This window comes from Sinocyclocheilus anshuiensis, unplaced genomic scaffold, assembly GCF_001515605.1.
Source record: "Sinocyclocheilus anshuiensis isolate Anshui unplaced genomic scaffold, SAMN03320099.WGS_v1.1 scaffold1744, whole genome shotgun sequence".
Lineage (NCBI taxonomy): Eukaryota > Metazoa > Chordata > Actinopteri > Cypriniformes > Cyprinidae > Sinocyclocheilus > Sinocyclocheilus anshuiensis.
The window spans coordinates 782,448-804,532 of record NW_015555974.1 but is presented as its reverse complement, the minus strand read 5'-3'; the positions used below and the strand labels follow the sequence as shown (position 1 = coordinate 804,532).

Sequence of the window (22,085 nt, the reverse complement as noted above, 5' to 3'; positions counted from 1 at the left end):
CTGCCTGAAGGTGGGGTGACCTCCAGTTTTTGGTGTGGCTTCAATAAGGAAACCTGTCATTGGCTCATTATTGACAACACGCCATGTGAGAGTGAATGAAGTGTCTTTCACGTCAGTGATACGGACTCTGCGAGGAGGGGTTATATCTGTGGAGTTAATGAGATGATAGTTTCCATATAATACAGAGAAACTACTAAAATCACTCTACTGTGAAAATATGGGAAACCGACTTACTGTCAGCAGTGGTGCATTCTCCAGGGAGAGGCGAACTGCTGTCTGAACCTCTCAGTGCGTAGACATGAACCTCATAAGCAGTGGCCACCTAGAAGTAAACAACAGATATTTAGGCCATAGATGGCAAGTCATAATTCATTAAAAATAGCTACCAATACCTGAACTCCTTTGCTTAAAACTTGGTTGAAACAAAATTGAAATGTAGAAACCAAAATGTCAAATATCCTATATTTACAACATGGTTCTCTGGTTAAATTGCAGCATTCTGTTGTCAGTTATCTTTGTATAATGACCACAAAACTGTATTGTCCATTCTCCCTGGCAATAAATAACTTTTACTAATTTTTCTACTTTTACTTGTGCCAACAAAGATTAAACCTATTGGTAGAGTGCAAGGTAGTAGACATATTACCATGAGCCCAGGCACTAAGACTTGTGTGGAGTCTGGTGAAACATTCATTTCTTTGGCTAGGGCATACGGATTCTTCGGTGATGCAACCACACGATAGCCAGAAAGTCTGGCATTGGGTGCCTGCCATGCCACAACAAAAGAAGATGGACTAATGTCGAAGAACTCTATATTGGTGGGAGCAGGAACAGCTGGGAAAGGTGAAAGGACAAGAATCAGGACAGATCCCCTCTAACACTCAACCCTATTATCTAATTGACTAGCTTGAGAAGCTAAGTTGAATTCAGAGAGGTCATACCAGTGGGCTGAGTCTCCTCATGGCTAGTTTGCTGAGTGCCCTCAAGAGTACGGACTGGGTAACGTCCTTTCATGGGAATGACTTTAATATTGTACATGGTTCCTGGGCGTAGACCTTGGAGGACCACACTGTTATCACGACCACTTAGGGCTGGTTGGTACTCTCTTTCTCCCTCCTCTGGACTAGAGTACAGAACCCTGTAGGAGGTCACTCCTGGAACCCGTGTAACATCCCATGTCACAAGCATGGAGGTGGAGTCCACATCAGAGAAGGTAAGATCTCTTGGATGCTGCAAACTTGCTAGAGAGTTGGAAGGAGAGAGTTAAGGGAGTATGTATTGGGTGGTGTGGCATAGTGGCTAAAGCACAGCACTTTTATAACTAGAAGGTTGCTGGTTCAAGGAACAACGGTGAATTATAATCATTGATCTCTTGAGCAAGTCCTTAACTCCAAGTTGGTCCAGTGGACAAGTTAGACCTGAACTACGATTTCAAAGGTTAAAAAGTTAGGTAGTTTAAAAAAATAGACAAACCACTAACCTGTTGTAGCTTTCTGGACCACTGGGGTGCTCTCTCCTTCTTGGCTGAGAGCAATCACATTAATTGTATACTCCACTGTGGGCACCAAGCCACGTATGGTCATTTCTGTATGCTCTGAATAAGGTAGAAACAGAATAGTTTTTATAAGTCCAAGTACTGAACCAGTTCTTCCAAATCAGCTTCAAGGTTGTGAGTAGGAATAAAAGCTGAGAAAAGGGTAAAGAGCAAGAGATGTCTCACCAGGGCCAACCAGCTCAGAGAATGTAGGACCTTGCCCACCCTTGGGTGTCCCTGTTACTCTGTAGCCTGTGATGGGGCCTCTAGCTGGGCTCCAGCGGACAGTCAAGGCGTTGTCTTGAATATCAGTAACATCTAAATCTGAAGGGGATGGAACACCTGAGAATGGAGAAAAAAAATATATAGTCACAAAAAATTTGTGGTAAGCTAATGGTCAGAAACCATAATAGATACAGATGTCTTGAGCATGAGTGCTTACTTCCCCCTGCAGTCCTGTGTGTGATGATGACTGGTGTGCTGGAGGCTGGACTGTCCCCTCTGCCTGTCACAGCATACAGTGTGATGGTGTAATCGGTGTCTGGACGCAGGCCCTGGATGGTGGCAGTGGACTGTGTTCCTGGAACAGTGAACTCTCTGGGTGCATCTCTTTCACCTGAGGAACAATGAGAAGGAATCAACTGCATTTACAAGCTCAAGTGAACATACAGCAACAGAACACAACACCACACCAGACCACAAACCATTTTTCATACCTGTTTCACCATGTGTGATCTTATAGTAGCGTACAGTGACTGCAGGGGCGTCCCAGGAGATTGTGATGCTAGTGGGAGTGGAGGACGTCACAGCCAGGTCAGTGGGAGCATCAGAGACTACAGGAGAAACAAGAGTCACATCATTATACCTCACAAAGATGAACAAAACAAATCTTTAACTTTTCTAACTTCTCACCAGTTGCTTGTGTTCCAGTAAGTGGTAGAGACTCTTTATTGCCGCTGACAGCATAAATATAGACTGTGTACTCCGTCTCAGGGGCCAGGTCCACCAGTGTTAAATAATTTCTCGTCGGTGGAAGTCTCTCGTTTTTAGCGCGCCCACCACTTGTTGGCTGATAGTGTAGGCGATAATCGGTAATGATGGCACGTGGGGCCATCCAGTGCACGGTAAATGAGTTGGTGGAGACATCAGAGAAGTCCAGATTTGTTGGGGAGTCCAAATCTGTGTGTATGATGGGAACAAATTCAAGTGGAGAAACTGACAGACCAGAACAGACAGTGGTCAGAAAACTAACAATTGAACACCATTTCTTATATCCAGATACATACTTGTCTTCTGAACACCAGTTACAGGTTCACTTTCTCTGTCGTCATACACACACACTAATTTCACCAGATACTCTGTGTTTGCCAGCAAGTCTGAATCGAGAAAATTCAGAATCAGCAAGTAAAACGTGTTTGGACTGTAAGAAGCACATGGGTGAAATAAAGAACTTTGAATGAAAGCATTAGTAAACCCTTACTCTGAAGGAGGAAGCTGTTGGTGCCACCTCCTACATTGACTTCCTGAGTGTCATCGTCATTTTTTGTGGGATGGTAGCGGATGACAAAGCGGCTAATTTCAGATGGCTGAACAGAAGGTGCAGTCCATGACACACGCATGGAGTCTGAGCCCACCTCAGCAAAGTTCAGGTTTGTGGGGGCTGGAATAGCTAAACAAGAGGAGAGTGAGAGACAATAATGTCATAAATTGAAAAGTCAAAAGTTTGTCAGCATAAAAATAAATAGCTAAGAAGTATGTTATTTCACCTTTTTTGTTAACATGAAACAGGAATACAATAAATACAAACAATATGATACCCCACCAAGTGGAAGTTATCATAGTGCATTCCACAAGAATGCAAATAACGAACATACTCCCAGAAATGCATCAATATTCTGAAGTAAGCAGACGATTGATTCAAAAAGCTGCACTGAGTCTAGAAATAGCAAATTGTTAATCTTGGATAGCTGGACTAGGAAATAATGAAATGAAGTGGCTTGAACAAATGATGGTTGAGGGATGAGGGTCTCATCCTCTCGTTTACGTCCATATTCTCCATTCCTTTCCCTTTTCTTGTACCCCCACCCTCTGAAATGTAACAAAAAACCTATGTAGGATAAATCACCAGTTTGGGTTTGCTGTGTGATCACCGAGGGCACACTCTCTGCCTCATCTGTAATGGTGGACACACTGATGTCATAATTGATGCCTGGCTCCAGTCCACGAATGGTATAATAGCTGACGGAGGAGTTCACCACGTCCTCAAAAATAGGAAAACTCTGGTCTGCCGTAACAACCGTAATATGGTATCCAGTAACTGCCGGGTAATTTAGCAGGGTCCATCTAATTCCGATTGTGGTATCCGTGAAATCAACAAAGCTGAGATCACCCACCTTGGGCACATCTTTAATTGGTTTACAAAGTTGCATTTATGGGAAAGGGAGAGAGAAGACAAGACACACAGAAGCAGTGACAATGACTAATTAAGACAAGCAGCAAATTACTGTTCTCATGCCATCAGTGCTAAAAAATGCTAATAGCTAATCATCAGAAGACATGCACACAATAATGGAAAATAAACAGGCTTTTGATTTGAATTAGTCATTCTACGAAAAAGAGAAAGTATCAAGCTCCAACTTTTCTTGCAACTATCAAATTCAATAGATATTTTCAAACATTAAAAAAGTGAAAGTTAAAAATTATACAATTATTTCATGATGCACAAACAGATTAAACAACACCAAGGATTTATTGGAAAGAAGAAATTACTGGATTTTCTTAGAAGTTAATTTTCTAATATATTAAATGCAGCTGTCTTTATGGATCTTTGCAGGATACATGTGATGGCATCTAAAAGGATCAATAGCAATTAACTCTTTCTCCGCCAGCATTTTTTTAAAAAGTTGCCAGCCACCGCAAACGATTTTGATGATTTTCACTCAAATTTGATGGCCTCCAGAATATTCTGCTGTATGAATATTTGAATATGTATAATAAAATAATAGATAAATAAAGATCAGAGCCTCTACTTTTAAACAAAAAAAAAATCAGTTTTATTCTATCTTAAAGCATTCCTTTTTTATCAACACTTGAATATAGGTAGGTTTCATAAAAATGCATAAATTTGAGTAAAAAGGCGAGAAAATCAAATTTTTATCAAAAACTACATCTGGGTAATATTCAGTACGATTATCAAAGCATAAATCCAATAACGTTAAATCGCTTATCAACACCTCCAAAGCTTGCACAGACATACCACTTCCTGGATCAACATTTTACTCCTTAACATTATGCAGTTTTCATTTATATGCTGCCATTGCTGATGATCGCATTATTTTTCATATGCATCTGTTTACATAAGAGATCGCTCGTTTCTCCGTCCTGTTCACGTGTGTTTTTGTTCGGGAGGTTTTGTACTCATTCAGAAGATGCGTAATAGCGTCCCCTAGTGTATAACAGTGAAAACACGAAAAGCCGTAAAAACTGGTCTTTGGCGGGGAAGCATTGTCTTCTAAAAGACGGGATAACTCGTCAATGGCGGGGAAAGAGTTAAGTAGAGTAGAAACTGGATTATGTGGTGTAGTAGATATAGATCAAAGATAGAGACTGAGCTTAGGCTGGTGACTGGTAGCAGGTTGGAGCCCTATGAGTTGTGAGTCATGAGTTATCACCATTGTGGCCTTGATGTCTAGAGGTTCTTTTTGTTCCTATTCAGTGCTTGTTTGTTTCTTTAATGAGGTCTAAGCCTTCTATTTAACAATAGCAAAGCTGAAGTCTGTATCAGAGGAAGCCATCTCTCTGTTGGGTTTAATACCTGATACTATATTTAACTTATGATAGGTTTACTAGCTAGTTGCCATTTAATTGTCTATTGGTGCAAAGCCTGGGTCTATTGATAGGCACTGAACCATAGCAGGTTAAGATTACCATGGCAAAGCTGACTATAACAAGACCTGTTGGCTTGACTCTTGATATTTCAGATGCATACTTGTGATCAACAGTCTATTATTCATAATGCTTTAAAAGCAGCATTTGGCATGCATATACGCCAAACTGAACACCTCTTTACAAAAATATTGTTGTTGGCTGGGTGTCTTGAAAGGGTGAATTTCTAAATCTGCGTATAGATAATCAGGTGATTCTCTGGATCAGTCATGGTGGTTTTGATCCAGCAGAGCATGGCTTGAACTTACCTTTATGTTTGTTATTGCTGTACATGTTGACTATAGATGGAGTCTTACCTTGCGTAATGGTGGCTGAGACAGGCTCACTCTCCAGGTGGTTTTTAACAGTATAGACACTGACATTGTATTCAACGCCAGGACTCAGGTTTTCAAGGGTACATGAGGTTTCGTGCCCTCGAACAATCTCCTCTAGAGTATTTCCACGCTGCCCATTGACTGGTGTGCACGTCACTCTGTAGCCAGTGATATCTGAGAGGATAAAGGGTATATTGCAAGTATAAAAAAAGAGAAATACAAAATAATATTGCAACAGTACTATGGTTGAAAGATGGTAATGCCATTTGTATATACTGTAGTAGGTATATAGGTTCTTCAAAGAATACCATGGTGTTGTCCAATAAACTGTTTTATATTTTTTGGGGAAATATCATGATTAACAAGGGATAAAAGTACATGCAAACAGAAAGTTATAATTAAATGCACTAAATGTAATAAACATCACAAACAGATGAAAGATAAGTAAACAGACAAAGAACAGTGGGAGAAAAGGATGACTTAAAGAACAGATAATTCTCAAAATGGGACAAAATTAACCTGAATGTCTGAAACATCACATACACATACAGCCTACATAAATAGCCAAGGTCCACCAGCATGCTTCAAAGAAAGGGTGAACAAGGATAAGAAGTGGGTGTATAGTCAATATTTACCTGGACTTTTGGTTCTGCTCCATCTGACATTGAGTTCACCGGTGACAGGGTTAGACACCACATTCAGGTCAGTTGGTGGGGATAGGGCTAATGTGACAGAGAAAAGAGGAATTAAGTCCAACTTTAGAAAATGTACTTAGCATTTTGAGCCCTATATTACAGGCTACAAGTGTCTACATTAACATTACATTTAATCTCTTTCAGCAGAGATCTACCAGACCTCTGTCTTTGTAGCTAGTAAAAAAAACTAACATTATATTTAATATCTTTCAGCAGAGATCTACCAGACCTCTGTATTTGTAGCTAATAAAAAAAAACCTAAGTATTTGCATTCTAAAACCTTTAAAGCTTTCAGACAATGTCAAATTTACTTGAATTTGTTTGATCAGTAACTTACATGTCACAACTTTGTTTGTGATTGGGTTGCCATGCTTTCTGCCACTGAACAAGGGTTGCAAGCTGTAGATATACTCCATTCCTGGAGTCAGACCAGAAATGTAAATAGTGCCTTCGCCAGAGGTCTTGTCTCTGGGAGCTTCACCACCTTGGCTGGGCCTCACGGACATCTGAGAGACGGGCACATATTCACTGAATATATGACTCAAGTCACTGAGTCAAAGGGAAAATACATGAGCTTATTTTCTGGGAATGTAGAGGTAAAACCCTGGTGCGGGGTTAAAATATGGAATATGGTTTTTGGAATATGGTAGCTGGTCCAAGGTGGTTTACCAGCTTGTACAACAACTTTTCAATAGGGCAACCTAGTGTTCCATCTATGACCATTAATAACCAACTTGGACTTGCTAGTACCCATATAAAACCAGCACCATAAAAAGCTGGCTTTTTTTCCAGCAGGGAATGGAAACACTTAAAGAAAGTTAATGTATTTCCACAACTCCTGAGAATAATATGCAAACTCTATAACGTGTCATCTAATATGTAATATTTACAATATAGTTGCATTATTGTCACCTGTTATACACAACAAACTGCTAATGTGGTAACCAGCAAATTGTAAATATAGTGTTTATACCCTGTAGCTGAATCGTGGTACTGGGGTCCAGGTAACAATGATAGATGTATCTGTGACATCTGTGGTGAATCGAGGAGCATTACCAGTTGGCTGAGCTGATGAAAAAAAATAAAGAGGATATTCAAAACTGAGCACTCCAAAATGGACACAGGAGAGCACCATTGTGTATTGTTTAAGAAAAGGTAGAGGGGTTACACACATGTTCTGAAGGCATCAGTGACTCCCTCGCTAAGCGTGTTCCCTTGCTCTGAGTGCAGGGTGACTATGTACTCTGTGTCAGGCTGAAGGTCGCTGAGATTGTATTGAGACTCATGGCCAAGGATCCTCAGCTGTTTGGGGCTGGAGCTGCCCATGCTGATGAAGAGACGATAACCTGTGACCTGAGCTCTGGGGACAGACCAGATGACCAGAGCGCTGTCATCAGTGATATCAGTGAACCGCAGGTCGGTAGGGGCATCAGGTTCTGAGGGACGAGAATGTTGACTAGATGTTCATGTGGGAAATGCAGTGAAAAGTTGACAAAGATGGCATGTATAATATAAATGTAACTATAAACAGATTCAGCATCTTTTGTCAGTTGCATTTTAGAAAATGAATAGCTCAAAGATAAACGTTTAAATGTCACCAACTTGTAGATTTCTCCCCAACCAAAGGTTCACTTTCCACTCCTCTGTTGACTGCATAAATATGGAAGCGGTAGAGTGTGCCAGGCTGCAGATGTGTGAGTTCAGCATAAGCATTCTGCGTCACAGGAAGCTGAAGGGGTCTCTGCGTCCGGCCATCTGTGCTTACGGGCGCAAAAGACACACGGTATCCTGAGACCTCATTAGGAGGACCAGTCCAGGTGATGGTGATCTTGACATCGGTAACTTCATAAAATTGCAGGTCTGTGGGAGCTTGGACCTCCTCTGTTATTGAGATAGAAAGCAAAATTGCAAAATTATCTTTCAGTGCTTTACTACAAGGGGAGGTAGGAATTATAATGTAATGTAAACACAAGACTTTGGGCAAGCTAGGATTAGGAGTGCTCAACGCCCATATGTAAAAGCAAGAGAAATGGTGATGCTTGATTTAACAAGTACTACTAAATATTTTAGTCGGGAATGTCTGTATCAACACTGCATGCTTTTGTAGAGTTCAAAAATAGTACTCTATTAGCTTCAAGAGTGAAAAGCAAAATCACGCAAAGACTTTTCACAGTTCTCGTAAGGAAGTGTGTATTTGATAAAAAGACCTCAACTGGTAAGACGAGAACAGAGAGACACACTCAAAACTTCCCAGTCCATCCTTGTAAGGTTGTTTTGGTTCTGAGAAAGCACTAAATCTCCCAGATCAGGCATTTGCTAGAGTCAGTTCTCACCGTAAAATGTCAGAGAACTGGCAGACATCTTTACACATGAATGAAAAACTTGGGCACTTTCACAAGCTTAGAGAAAATGTAGTAAATGTATAAAGTATAAATTTAATAAAGTTGTTTGAACTCCAATGCAGATGTGTGTGAAAATACGAAGTGTGTGTGAGCAGAAAACATTTTGATACAAACAGAGGTAAGAATACAAATTGTGAACTGAAAGCAAGAGAGGTAGCAATAAGCTATAAAAAGAAAAATAGAGTGGGAAGTGTCACCTGCAACATGTCTCAACCTCATTCTCCCAATAATTTACAGTCACTTTCTACAATATCTGTCCAATAAAAGCATCCCAAAATGGATCTTCTGAACTCTTACCAGGCTGTTGCTCTCCAGCAGTGCTGACCTGTAGGACCAAAGGTTCACTCTCCAAGTTGTCTTCCACTGAGTAAATACTGACATTGTATGACAGGCCAGGTCGAAGGTCACCCAGTGTCACAAATGTTTGAGTCTCGGGGAGGATGAGCTCAGTACTGCTGCCCTCAACCGAGGGAGTGTACACCACACGATAGCCTGTGCACACATTACATGAAAAAATAGTTGATATCTATAATTCCACATTCATACATTATCAGCAGATGTACTAAAAACAAAACGTTAAGCAACTTTAGAAGACAATCTTAATGCATGAATGTTGGTACACAAATGTTACTCACCAGTTATAGGTGCTTGGGGTTTAGACCATCTGATCGTGATGGACTTCTCCTGTACATTTGAGACCTCATGATTAGTTGGAGCATCAGGTGCTGTGAATAAACAGACAATTAATTTGAATGTGCAGTGCATTCTGATGACTCTTGTGGCTGGATGTTCTGTAAATGGATGAATCTGTAAATGAGGTAAATTTTGTTTTGAACAAAATAAAATGTATTTTGTTGCCGTAACCAAACATTTCATGAGGCAACCCATTCTTAGCATCAAAACAACAATGAAATTTGAGCAACAAAATAATCATGTCAGTAATGCTGTTTGAAAACTTGCTGTTTGCTATGGAAATGAAATTTGAAAAACACCTATATAATAACATTTTAATTCAATAATGCACAATACTGTTTCATGCCTGGTAAGAAAAATTAATGGCTATTAAATGTTCTCAAAAAGTTAATTTTGGACCCTGTGCACAATGATGGGCATCTTACCAGTGGTCTGAGTGGTTGTCAGGATGAGATTTGTATTTCCTTCTGGATTGACTTCAAAAACTTGTACATTGTACCTACGGCCAGGCAGAAGATCTTGGATGTTTACTGATGTAGATGTTCTTGGGAGGTCTGTGGGTGGGGGAAGGGTAATTATGAAGTCAATAAAATTTTTAATTGATTCTAATTGGATAAGAATTGTATTATAAATGTAGCTTCTTTAGCTCAAATCAGGCTATTTTCAAGTTTTTCTTCTCATTGCAGTCATGTTGAGCATTAATATTCCCCTGTTCATTTTTTAACAAGCGGCATGTCTCTGACTATACTCACCAATCACACGTGGTTGGGCTCCTTCCTCAGAGAGTTCATATTCCACTCTAAATCCAGACACTGTGTCAGATGCAGATACCCAGGAGATGACGAAGCTGCTGGAGGTGATTTCGGTAATGGACTCTGAAGTGTCCACTACTGGCAGGGGCTGGGTGGTCTCACCCTCTGTTTTGTCCACTGCAGAAAGGGGAATGATTAAGTTTTTGTGTGTTTTTTTCAATAGCAAGTTTTTGAAAGTTCTATGGAAAAGAAAAGAATTGAACATAAAAAGATAAAAAAATCTACGTACAAGAGCCATATATAGTGGTGAAGTCAAAGCGAGTGACCTCTCTTGGTCCATAGCGTAGAATACTGATCAGCTGACCCTCATAGGTCAAACCTGGTTTAAGCCCTGAAATGGTGTAAGAGTTGATGTGCCCAGGAATGGTCACCTCCTTCCAGGGTGTACGTGTGTTTTTCTGTGAAAGGAAAATGTTACATGCTGAAAAATATAGAAGCTAAAATCACCAAACTTGATTAAGCAGGTGAATCTGCGGTAAAACTTGAGTATGAATATTTTCTATCTTTACACATTGTTAAACAATTAGATCCTGCTTTCTGTACATGCCTTGAAATAGCTTTGACGTATGTTGCAAAGTAACAACGAGTGGGTATTACGATAAAGGAAAGTGATTCAGAAAGCATCTTAACCCTTAAAAGAGCTCTTAAGGTCCAAAATTGTTAGGAGTACGGACGGGGACTTTTAAGAGGCTTAAGAGTTTCTTTAGCAGTGGAGAAAATGGACGAAACATGAAGAGGGAGAAGAAATGTGTTGCACACACTGCATGACAGTGAGTTAACAAGACGCTACACATTAGATGGTGCAGGGATCATGTTTGTGACCGATCTTATTAGAGACACGCTAACATTTCCGACAATGCGCAGAAATGCCATAGTGCCACAAATGGAAGTAAATCACTACATTAACTACATTAACATTTCTGTCAGGACCACTATCGTCAAAGAATATTGACAATTAGCATACAGTTTGGATTGGCGGTATGGTTCTGTTCTGGGCAAGAACTCCCTGCGCATCCATGCAGCCTAGCATGGATGAGAGCAGGGAGAGCAGCGATAACCCCCCCAGGGTAAACAGAACAGAACCAACATAAATGTATTGCAGATATCGTTAAAGTTCAATAATGTTATGTACACATTTTAGAATTAGTCTGATTCAAAGGAGAATCAGAAGGCTGAATCCTGACTGACAGAGGAGGAGTTGGGGATGGAGGAGGGTAATTAGCTATTGAGCAATGCGAAAACTGCTGATAATACTGAGGGACCTTATATATGAATGCTTAGATAGGTGTCGTATTCCCATAGGTTGATGGGGATCAGCTGATGCGAGCTTGACTAACGTGACCTGCCAGAACTTAACGCTACGCTAGATATTTGGCAACTGGAAAAATACAACTATGCAGCAGTGATTATTCGGGTCTGTCACAACCTTCTATAAGCAAAGTGATCACACAAACAATTACAGCACTTTCAGAACCTTATTGTGTCGCTGTTCATTTCCTATAAAATATGTTAAGTATGACAGCATGGTAAATAAAAAAATAAAGAATATATATATATAATGTGTGTGTGTGAGTACGGTAAAACAGGAAAAATTACGCCTGTAATTTCAAAGTAAAGGCTTATAATAGACCCTACTCTTAAAAGCGCTTTTTTATTTCCTTCTTAGGCAACCAACCAATCACATTCTTTAAAAGACTGTGTCATAGCTAGCAACGGGGTCAGCCCTGCCTCCTCACTAAGATAAAAGTTTTTGTATTTTCCTCGCTCAGAGTTGCTCTCAGATTGGTCCTGAATCACTTTTAAGCTAAGACTCCTAGTTAGAAATTTTTAAGCTAAATTAGGAGCTCTCTGAGAGGATTCTTAGAATCTTTAAGAATACGGGCCCAGATTGTTAAAGATCTCTTGACATTTAAAATTAAGAAAATTGAAAGTATTTACAAAATATATCAGATTGGTTGTTTGAATGTAGTTTGGCCAGCAAAAATAAAATATTGTCCAAACACAGCTTTTAAAACGCCCTGCCAGAAAAAAAAAAAAAAAAAAAGAAATCTGAAAACCCTCTTTCTTTTAGTTAATAAGAACAAAAAAGCACAATTTTGCAACTTTACACTGAAGTTTATGTTTCATCGTGTCAGAGTGAAGAGTAAATGTGTGTTTTTTAAGTTCAAGGACTGTGGCTTGTTTGTGTGTGTGATGAAATATCATCATATGCGTTTAGCATAGGCAATCATCCCTTGCCGACAGAGGCACACAAACATTCACTGAAGGAACAAAATGTCTCTCATTCCAGGAATCTGGATTTAAATGATGCTGTTGTGCTCTTCCTTACTGACATAAATTGTCACTAAACCAATATCACCATAAAAATCCACCTCTGAAAATTCTCATAACGTGAGAGTAGAAAACACAAACACTTACGACTCTCCACTTCAGGATATATTGCGTAATGTGGGCAGATGGGGGAGGGTTCCATTGGATGGGATGGGAATTCTGTTGATTTCCAGCTTCTGTGATGATGACCCGAACAGGAGCTTTTGAGGAGGAGGATAAAAATGAATGATTAACAGTCTGATTAGATAGTTTCATATTGTAAAGGCCATTTACTCTTCCACTGTATTTAATACGACATATAAAATGTGATAAACTTACTTTGAAGGAAAGGAAAACAAAGAAAGGAGAGAAGTCTTTGAAAACAGTCTGTTTCATATTAAGAATTTGAAAAGAAGTTTGGATAAGACAATCAAATCTGTTGTCTGGCCAGATGTCTGAAAATGGAGCAAAATACCTCAGTTTGTCAAGTGAGGGGTAATAAAAAACAGTCCGGAGGATGATTGCATGGGTGTGGTGTTAAAAATCACACCCGGCAATAACATTCTTCACCCACTTTACCCTTTATTTTCCCCAGGCCTTCACAGAGTTTGGTTAACAGCTGCATGCAATTCAACACAGTGAGGTCATTTTGAACAATTCTAACGTCCCCTTCACCTCTGGCAGAAAATACATGAGCCTTTGTGGTGTCAAACCAAAATTACACAAAACGGTAAGATGACAACCCAGATACAAATTCACAGTGGCCCTTCAAAAGTACGACCTTCAATATACAGCGCTAAAGACAATCGTTTACAGATGGTCTGAGTACATATTGCGGCTGATCATTTTTGGTTCCGTGAAGGTCATAAAAATACAGCTCACACATTCCTCAAAAAAGGCCAACACAGCTAACAAAAGGCAACCTGTCTTACATTACTTATCCCTACTCCTACAGGCCATTTGGTGGCACAGAATCACAAATGAACAGCAGACCATGGTCTTAAAAGCTATAAATGCTATTTGAGAATCACATTTGGTATTTTGCACGGATGTGCCGTAACCATAGACAAAAAGAAAATTGTCCAAGGGCTCTAACACAGTGGTGCTCAAAGGCAGGATTTTTAATGATAAACCGTTTTTAGCACTAAGCTATCATATGGCTACTTTAATGGTATTTTCTGAAGCTTGACAGCCTCAGTTACTTAAATGTATTTACTTCAATTGCAAGTAAAAGAGCAGACTGGATATTCTGCTAAATCCATGTTCCATGGAAGAAAACTAAATATAGCATAAACACCTGTTCCATCTGGCTAACTACAAATGGTTAATGTTCCCCTGTCGTGAGGTTAGAAAGAGGTTGACATCTGCTACATCTGCTGAGTTTCAAAGAGGTTGTTGATTATAATTGACAGACGAGAAATCCTTCAGTGGGACGATTTGAGACTTTTAAAAGAAAAACAAACAAGAATCATCAACTGTTAAAGGACGGTAATTGTGGGAAAGTGACTGTTGGCATCAACAGATGTCCTGCTTCTTGTCTTTGAATTCACTTTTTTTTTTTTCTGTTAGCTGGGTCTTATTTGAATGCTGGGTAAATGTTGAGATATCTTACCAGTAGACTGCAGAGGCTCACATGCCAGTTCTCCAATGCCATTACCATAGCAGGAACATCTATATGGGACGCCTTGCATGACTTTGTTCCATGTCTCGCCAATCTGGTAGAACGCCTTGGACTCGGGTTCCTGGCACTGGTCTAAAGAGAAAGAATAAATTGTTTGTGTAGAGAAATTAAAAATAGTCTTTCTTTCATTACAACTCACAAGTTTACAAAAACTATTGTTTAAATCAAGTCTGTTCGATTTGAATTGAAGGAAACATGAGCCATTCATGTTGTAAAAAACTTTGAATGTATAAAGGGAAGTTCTGACATTTTGGTTAAAGGTTAAAAAAAGAAAACAAAGGACTCAACATAGCAACAGAATTAGAGAGTGCTGGCTTACCAGTGGCATCACATCTCCAACGACCACGACCTTGGCCAAAGCATGTGCAGTTCATCATGTAGCCCTGGTCATGACGCTTATCGAAGGTCTCATTCACATCATATGTCTGTCCATTTACAATGCACTGGTCTGAAATAGAGAAGATTGTTTTGATGAACTTTATAATGACTATGACTGACAAAAAAAGGGAGATCTAGAAGCATTTTGGAATATCTGCATCCTCTATACTCCCGATTTTAATTTGTAAGTAGAACCTATATGGTTTTAGATATTATCTGAGGCTACTTGGCTAAAAAATTGACAGTAAAGTATTTTACATTGTTTAGAATTATAATAAAAAATACTATTTTGACTCAAATGCTGTTCTTTTGAACGTTCTATTTATCAATAAATCTTTAAAAAATGCATCAGAGTTTCCTACAAATATTAAACATAACCATTTTCAACTGCGATAATAACAATAACAAATATGTTTCTTGAGCAGCAAATCAGCATATTACAATGATTTCTGAAAGATCATGTGACACTGAAGACTGGGGTGATGAAGCTGAAAATTCAACTTTGCATCACAGGAATAAATTACATTTTAAAATATATGTAAATAGAAAACAGCTATTTTAGACTGAAATAATATATATCAATAGCATTGTTTAGCTAATTTTTGATCAAAGCATAAGAGATTTAAAAAAAAATCTTACAAACCCCAAACTTTTACAGTGGTGTATATAAAAGAATATATATTTATAGTATAGTATACATAAGTGTATATATATTTAATGTATTTTGTATTTACTATATTTCATAATGTAATAATCTATTGTCATGTTCAGAACTATTTTTTGAAATATCAGTGAAATATATTTGTAAGATACTGTATTTGTGTATTTGAGAACATCTAATGACCTTTGAGCTGAGTGTAAGAAATGCAGTTCCATTCTCCGCGGCCATTGCCCTGGCACGTGCAGCGCATCATGTGACCAAGTGTGTCATGGGGCTTGTCCCACTCGTCACCCACACGGTACATGACATCATTAATGGTGCAGACTTCCTCATGAGCTGGATTAAAATGAAGAAAGGGAATCTATGATTGCATAAAAACCAAATACTTACAACAAGCATGTCTATTCTGAATGCACGTTACATTCTGTGTCTGTTGTGATCTCATTCTCCCTGGAGCCAAGCCAGGAACAATGTCTGGTCTGGACCAGAGCCAGGCTTAAAACCCTGAGAAGGGCCGACCCCATAGATCCAGTCATTGAAGCCACAAATCAGTACCCCATTACATGGCCTTAAAAACTCCAACTCCCTTAATGGCTCTTAAATACATATAGAGAACTCATTTGCAGGCCACTGAGTGTCATAGCCTTAGCACATAAATGACCATTAAGGCCAAAATAGCTATTACTGTCTATAAAACCTGACTTCAGCTGAATGCATTTAAAAGAACCAATTATTTAAACAGATAGAAACCTACAGTTATACTCTTACTGACACAATGAGTACATGAAAACTATAAAAATGGTCTTTATGCAGCAATGTGCTGAAAGCTTTTAGTTTTTACAGTATTCATTAAGTTCGGTTTCAATGTGCAGAATTTTATTTTTAAGCTATTAATGTATTTCCACTATCAGGAGCTATTTCCTACATTATCCATAGAGGAACTAACTTTGTATCCCAGTGAACAAAGCCAGTACTGCTGTGGGAGAACTGCTTAGTAAAACTTCGCCATTTCTAAAAGGAGAAAATTTGATCTAAAGCAAGCATACTCACCAGCCATGGGACAGAACCCGTATTTCCGATCTGTATCATAGTCAGTAGTGGTACCACACCACTTCATGCTGTCCCGACGGCCGTCAGATGTGCAGTCGGTGTAGTTGCGTCCATTATACTTGAAGGGAAACTGGCACACAGCACCATTAGAGTTTCCTCCACGAGTCGTCACAAGCTCTGAAAGTCCAAAAACAGGAACAATCAGACAAACTAAGAGTGAATCTCGATTGATTACTTTAATCTGCGCTCTAGCGAAAAGACCACGCCACCAACTTTGTTGGTTTCAACCAAGGCTTCACCTCCTTGGTCAACCAGTTTTACCAGGAAGACCATGCAGTGTGGTTATGCTGGTCGAAACCAACATAAATTGGGAATTTTGCTAGTGTATACAAGTTGGTGTATTCAAAGTACATAAAGAAAGAGGTTCTGAAATACACTTACGGTTCTTCCGGGTACAGAATGAGTACATGCCATCACTGTCATAGTTAGATGAGGTACTGCACCATAACTGCCCATCGGTTCGGCCCTCAGAGATGCAGGAGTAGTAGGTGTTCTCACTAAAAACAAAGGGGAACACACATGGCTGCCCATCTGAGTTTCCACCATAAACAAAGGACTGTCCGTCTGCGTAAAGCAAGGAGACAACAACATTGTCAATGGAATCAGGGGTGTTTCAATCATTAGAAATAGGGGGTTCATGTCACACCAACATTTGGAAATTTCTATACTCATCCTCCTTTTTGGTAGATAATCACTTTGCGCCAAAACAGTTTGTTTTAGGCCTTTTACCTATAGCTCAAACAATAGATCATGCTGCTAGCAACGGCAAACTCATGAGTTTGATTCCCGGGAAATGCACAAACTGTTAAAATGTAAACTGAATGCAATGTAAGTCGCTTTGGACAAAGCCTCTGCCAAATGCATAAATGTACTAAATTTCCTGTTTGTTTGTTTTTTTGGTGCCATTTTATGCACAGAAGTAGTAGAAAAAGAACAAGTGGGTGAGAAACAATTTAAACCTACATTGGTCACATGACCTTCAAGGCTCAACAAAGGCGTAAAGTATGCACATAAAGTTTCCAAGAACTGGTTAACATAAGAAGTGTACAAAATATTCTTGAATTCCTAAATTTAATTGAAATAAGTAAACATCACCTTGCTCCTCGCAGCTGATTCCTCCTCCAACACAAGTGCACAGCATCTCCTTGCTGCCCTGAGTTCTGATCCAGCTCATGCCATTGGAATAGTACACACCAGAATCAGTTTTACAGTTGCCCTCCTCAAGAAGTTCAGACAGGACATTGACTTGGTTCATCACTTGTGAAACTCTATGAGCCACGGAAGAGCCAGATCCTAGTCACAAACACAAAAGACAAGCTGTTGAAGCTTATAGCACAAAATGTATATATAAAAATGTAGGAATACAATTTCCAAAGGTTTTCTATTGGATTTTTTTCCCCTTTTTTTTCTGAGAAATGTAGTATCAGTCACATTGGGTTCATGGGAAATATGATTCTATGATCCCAATGAAATTCCTACAAAACTTTTTGATTCTTAGAGTGCTACTGGACTCTTCTGTACTGTAATCCTTTTCAGACCTTAATTTGTATCGCATTGGAATAATGTTCTGATACTCTTGATTTATTATTGATGGAAATTGCATTAGGAGCTTTAGTTTAAAAATTCTGAAAGTTTCCTTTTAAAATTATACAGGGGCATTTATCCTAATGTGTAACTTGAGATCTACTGTATGTGTTTTAAGATCTATATTTTGTCATATGTTACATTTCAATTTCAATTTGGATCCTTTCAGACTTGCTACAACAGATATTCCAATAGGCTTCCTTTGGTTTATGTAATGAATATTTGGGCTGCTGCACACTTATGCGATATATAATCTACAATAATGGCAATTTTCTCCTACAACTTAAAAAATGTTGTACCTTGGCTTTAGTGTGTAATCATGTGAAACTTAACTCACAAAAGCATGGATAATTGTAATTAAATAATGCAATTATGCTTCTAAGTCTTTTTCATCCATTTGACAGCAGATTTTGTATACTTACCAATGGCGATTGTTGCATGGGAAGCAGCATGTCTATCACACTTCCATTCTCCACGACCATTGCCTGTGCAAAGACACTGCAGAGTGTTTCCATTGGAGTCAGTTTTGGTCCAGGTCTCACCAATACGGTATGAGGTTCTGGTATCTTGGTCATTACAGCGGTCTGAAAAAGACAATGAAACAGGTCAAGGTCATGGCTCATAACAAACATGGAAAAGCCTCTACTGAGATGCATTCACATTAATTTATCCATCCCTTGTTTGGGAAACACCTCCACACCATCACACTTCAGTAGGTTGTCTTTATTTATGACCATGATGAAGTGTTTTGTGACACTTTCCAAACAGAACAAAAAAAGTAAAGATCTTAATAGTGTTTTATCACCCACTCCACTTCCTTTCACTGCAAGACTCCAACTTCAATAGCCCTGAAAAGTGAATGCTGTAATTTTCCATGTGCATGCTCCCATCCAGCAATAGGAAGCTTGCAGCTCTGCAGAACTCATTGGTAATTATGTAATAAGGGTGTGTCGTACAAATAACTACAAAGTCAAGAAAGGAGACATGTGAAAATGCTGCACTATGGAGGAAAAAACAGGACCTTAGAAACAAGTAGGCGTCTACTGAGCAACAAACACAACAAAAAGGTGCTTCTTTCTGATGTTGAAGACATGCAATATTGAAAGCAAGCTCTTACTTCTGGAGGTGCAGGTGATGCGTCCGTTGCCCTCCCCCAAACAGGTGCAGTCTACTATCATCCAGCCTTGATAGGGTTTTTGCCATGTCTGACCAACCACATATGAAGATCCTAGTGTGTCATCATAGCAATGCTCCGCTGTGAAGATACAGTAAATTTAGCATCTTGTTCCTTCCACTCAGGTGTGGCATGCTAGCATGCCAAGTTTCAGAAAAGAGTCGCATGCAATTTCATCTTAGTGGGCATTTACACACAACCACCCAAGCAACAAATAAACAAACCAAACCAACAAACATATAATAACAGAATTTACAGGGCACATAAAAAAATAAATAAATAAACAAACATGTTAATAAAAATACAACATATACAACATTTGCATATCCTAAACTTTCAGCGAAATTACAAATATATAGTTCAGTCATAAAACTCTAGATGGCGCATTCTGACAGGATGTTAAATGACTTGGCACAAGCTGATTGGTTCATGCTGCATATGCAGCCAATGAGCTTACTGCCTTGCATTTATATGGCTGGCTAGCATTCACTTGAGATTCCTGCAGCGCGCTTTCAGAGTTCTCTGAAACCCTCCACCTTCCCCAGCTCCACCTGTATAGATCTGCTACGGGGTTATTTTGTATGCTATTTGTGCAGCAGCAGTATGTTTTAAATAGTCATGGCACCGTATCGCCATATGCATTGGCAGTAGCAAGTTCCTGTACTTGCTTGCAGCAGCAGAAATAATCTACAACTACAGCATTAAACCAACAGCAGCAGCAATTCAGCAGCAGCAATTCAGCAGCAGCGTAGCAGATCTGTTCCGCCAAGACCAAATACATTAACATTGTCATATCCATCACCATGCTAAAATGTTCCGAGGGTTGTCATGATTGAACTGATTTTAAAATACCTTAAATAATTATGCCTGCTTTGTAGCTGTTTGAAAACAACTTTATACAGATTTACAGGAATAGCTATTAGTCTGCAAACTGTTTGCAAAGACAAATGTACAGGTAAACACTGACTCACCAACTGGTTTACAAGTCCACTCTCCCTTTCCATTGCCAAGGCACACACATTCAAGCATGTAGTCTCCAGTGTCGTGTGGTCGTGTCCAGGTGTCCCCGATTCTGTATGAATTTCCTCCTTCATGGCACCGATCTGTAAACAAGAAAGAAAGAAACAATGGATCAGTTTTGTAATGGGGAACATTTTTAATTTACAGATCATGATTTTTTTTTTTTTGACTTACTTGCGATAGTGCAGCTAATTTTGCCCTTGCCGGACCCAATGCAGGTACAGTCCCATATCATGCCATCCTTCGGTCGCTCGTAGGTCTCTCCGACTCGGTAAGAGCGTGCATTGAATTTGTCATAGCAAGTCTCCTCGGCTACATGTGTCAAAATGAGCATATAAACGAAATATCTCTCTCTACATCATAATACAAATGCATCACGTAAATAAAGCTTCATAATAAACACAGGCAATGACCTATCAACTCCAAAGCGCGCATATACGTGCGTAATTGCGCATTCTTGCGAACTCACAGAAATGCATACTGTAAATGCAAATATAAACATAATCTTAATGCATCAAAGTGAATCCTAAAAATGCTCACCTGCTGGTTTGGATTTACACTCGACTCCTGAAGCCCCCTGACAAGTGCAGATCAAAGTGCTGTCCATGTACTGGCGCTCCCACTGATCGTTCATCATATAAAATCGACCGTTGTCGTTGCACCCATCTAAAGTTAAAAAGACACCGTTTACATATTCCTATATAAAAGACCTATACAGTCAACTTTTTTCTTGCACAGTGGTTATATATATATTTTTAATATATAAAACGACCGCACGTGCACTTTTTTTTTTTTTATAAATAAGATGATGAACTTACTTTCATGAATTGCTAAGCTCCTGGCTTCTTCGTAGACCGGGTCGAGACGGATTTGTTGCTGCGTTTGTCTTTTACTTTTCCCTGCAGATTGTGGCATACAATGGACAGACCCCCCGATGCACAGCAGGAGCAGAATCCTCTTTACTGAGACACGGGTCATTTTCACCCGCTGCGGAGAACAAGTGTGTCAATGTGCAGTATTTTCTGTTGCGCACTAAAGAGGAAGGCGTGGAGAGGTTCGCAGAGGCTGACTGTCTTTGCGCACGGTTGTATTTCAGCTGCCTTCCCCTGACTGTACTGAACCTCCGCCGTCCAGCTGATGTAGGACGAGTGCTCTTTTAAAGGGGGATTTTATCCAGCCCAGTGTGGAGAGAGAGAGAGGGTTGAGAGAGAGTGTGTCGGGGCTTGAGGGGAGGGATCTCTCACCCTCTCCAGTCTCTGCGTCAATGTCGGGAAATCTGGCACAACGCAATTATCACCTGCGCAGTCATGAACCCGCAGGTAACTGTCATCTAGAGTTCAGAGTTATTCAGAGTTGAACAAGTTCTATTAACATAAGACATATTTTAGATGATCTAATATTGATATAAGTGCAGGCAATAATAATAATAATAATAATAATACATATTTAGGCCTATTTAAATGCATTTTAATGAAGGAAAATAATAATAAAACAACAATATTCATAAAATATTAATATTTAATACAAATTATATATTAAACATCAATGTCACGAATATTAACTAACATTTATTATACAAATGTATTTAAAATACATGACCGTTTTGAAATATTTTAAAAATGTATTCATTAAATAATATATTATCTACTTCATGTTATTACTAAATTAATTATAATTATATACTATTTATACATTCTAACATTTTTACAAACATCAGAGCAGCTCATCTAGATTCCGATTACTAATTAAAGATATTTTAAAGCAATGCCAAT

At 39.1% G+C, this 22,085-nt stretch overlaps 1 protein-coding gene across 3 annotated transcripts in view; it reads right to left on the bottom strand.

The window, feature by feature from the left end:
- The window catches only part of LOC107676051 (fibronectin-like), a 31,848-nt gene extending 10,388 nt beyond the window's left edge, over window positions 1-21,460 (bottom strand). For 2 of the 3 annotated variants that reach the window (XM_016470568.1, XM_016470570.1), the window contains exons 1-36: window positions 21,132-21,460; window positions 20,854-20,979; window positions 20,488-20,625; window positions 20,265-20,396; window positions 19,237-19,374; window positions 18,542-18,703; window positions 17,631-17,828; window positions 16,917-17,099; window positions 16,476-16,652; window positions 15,609-15,761; window positions 14,706-14,834; window positions 14,318-14,458; window positions 12,814-12,926; window positions 10,625-10,793; window positions 10,336-10,512; window positions 10,009-10,137; window positions 9,526-9,615; window positions 9,188-9,382; window positions 8,091-8,369; window positions 7,661-7,924; window positions 7,462-7,556; window positions 6,826-6,994; window positions 6,429-6,515; window positions 5,776-5,967; window positions 3,660-3,938; window positions 3,015-3,203; window positions 2,821-2,910; window positions 2,447-2,713; window positions 2,251-2,367; window positions 1,977-2,150; window positions 1,721-1,876; window positions 1,481-1,594; window positions 942-1,241; window positions 647-834; window positions 235-322; window positions 1-146 (exon numbers count right to left, since the gene is read on the bottom strand). The exon at window positions 1-146 is cut by the window's left edge and continues 58 nt beyond it. In XM_016470568.1, coding sequence (XP_016326054.1) covers window positions 1-146; window positions 235-322; window positions 647-834; window positions 942-1,241; window positions 1,481-1,594; window positions 1,721-1,876; window positions 1,977-2,150; window positions 2,251-2,367; window positions 2,447-2,713; window positions 2,821-2,910; window positions 3,015-3,203; window positions 3,660-3,938; window positions 5,776-5,967; window positions 6,429-6,515; window positions 6,826-6,994; window positions 7,462-7,556; window positions 7,661-7,924; window positions 8,091-8,369; window positions 9,188-9,382; window positions 9,526-9,615; window positions 10,009-10,137; window positions 10,336-10,512; window positions 10,625-10,793; window positions 12,814-12,926; window positions 14,318-14,458; window positions 14,706-14,834; window positions 15,609-15,761; window positions 16,476-16,652; window positions 16,917-17,099; window positions 17,631-17,828; window positions 18,542-18,703; window positions 19,237-19,374; window positions 20,265-20,396; window positions 20,488-20,625; window positions 20,854-20,979; window positions 21,132-21,291 — 5,904 coding nt within the window. In that variant the 5' untranslated portion in view covers window positions 21,292-21,460. The remainder of the gene's footprint in view (window positions 147-234; window positions 323-646; window positions 835-941; window positions 1,242-1,480; window positions 1,595-1,720; window positions 1,877-1,976; window positions 2,151-2,250; window positions 2,368-2,446; window positions 2,714-2,820; window positions 2,911-3,014; window positions 3,204-3,659; window positions 3,939-5,775; window positions 5,968-6,428; window positions 6,516-6,825; window positions 6,995-7,461; window positions 7,557-7,660; window positions 7,925-8,090; window positions 8,370-9,187; window positions 9,383-9,525; window positions 9,616-10,008; window positions 10,138-10,335; window positions 10,513-10,624; window positions 10,794-12,813; window positions 12,927-14,317; window positions 14,459-14,705; window positions 14,835-15,608; window positions 15,762-16,475; window positions 16,653-16,916; window positions 17,100-17,630; window positions 17,829-18,541; window positions 18,704-19,236; window positions 19,375-20,264; window positions 20,397-20,487; window positions 20,626-20,853; window positions 20,980-21,131) is intronic. The other variant, XM_016470569.1, reaches the window with a different exon arrangement.
- Between the last annotated feature and the right edge of the window lie 625 nt (window positions 21,461-22,085).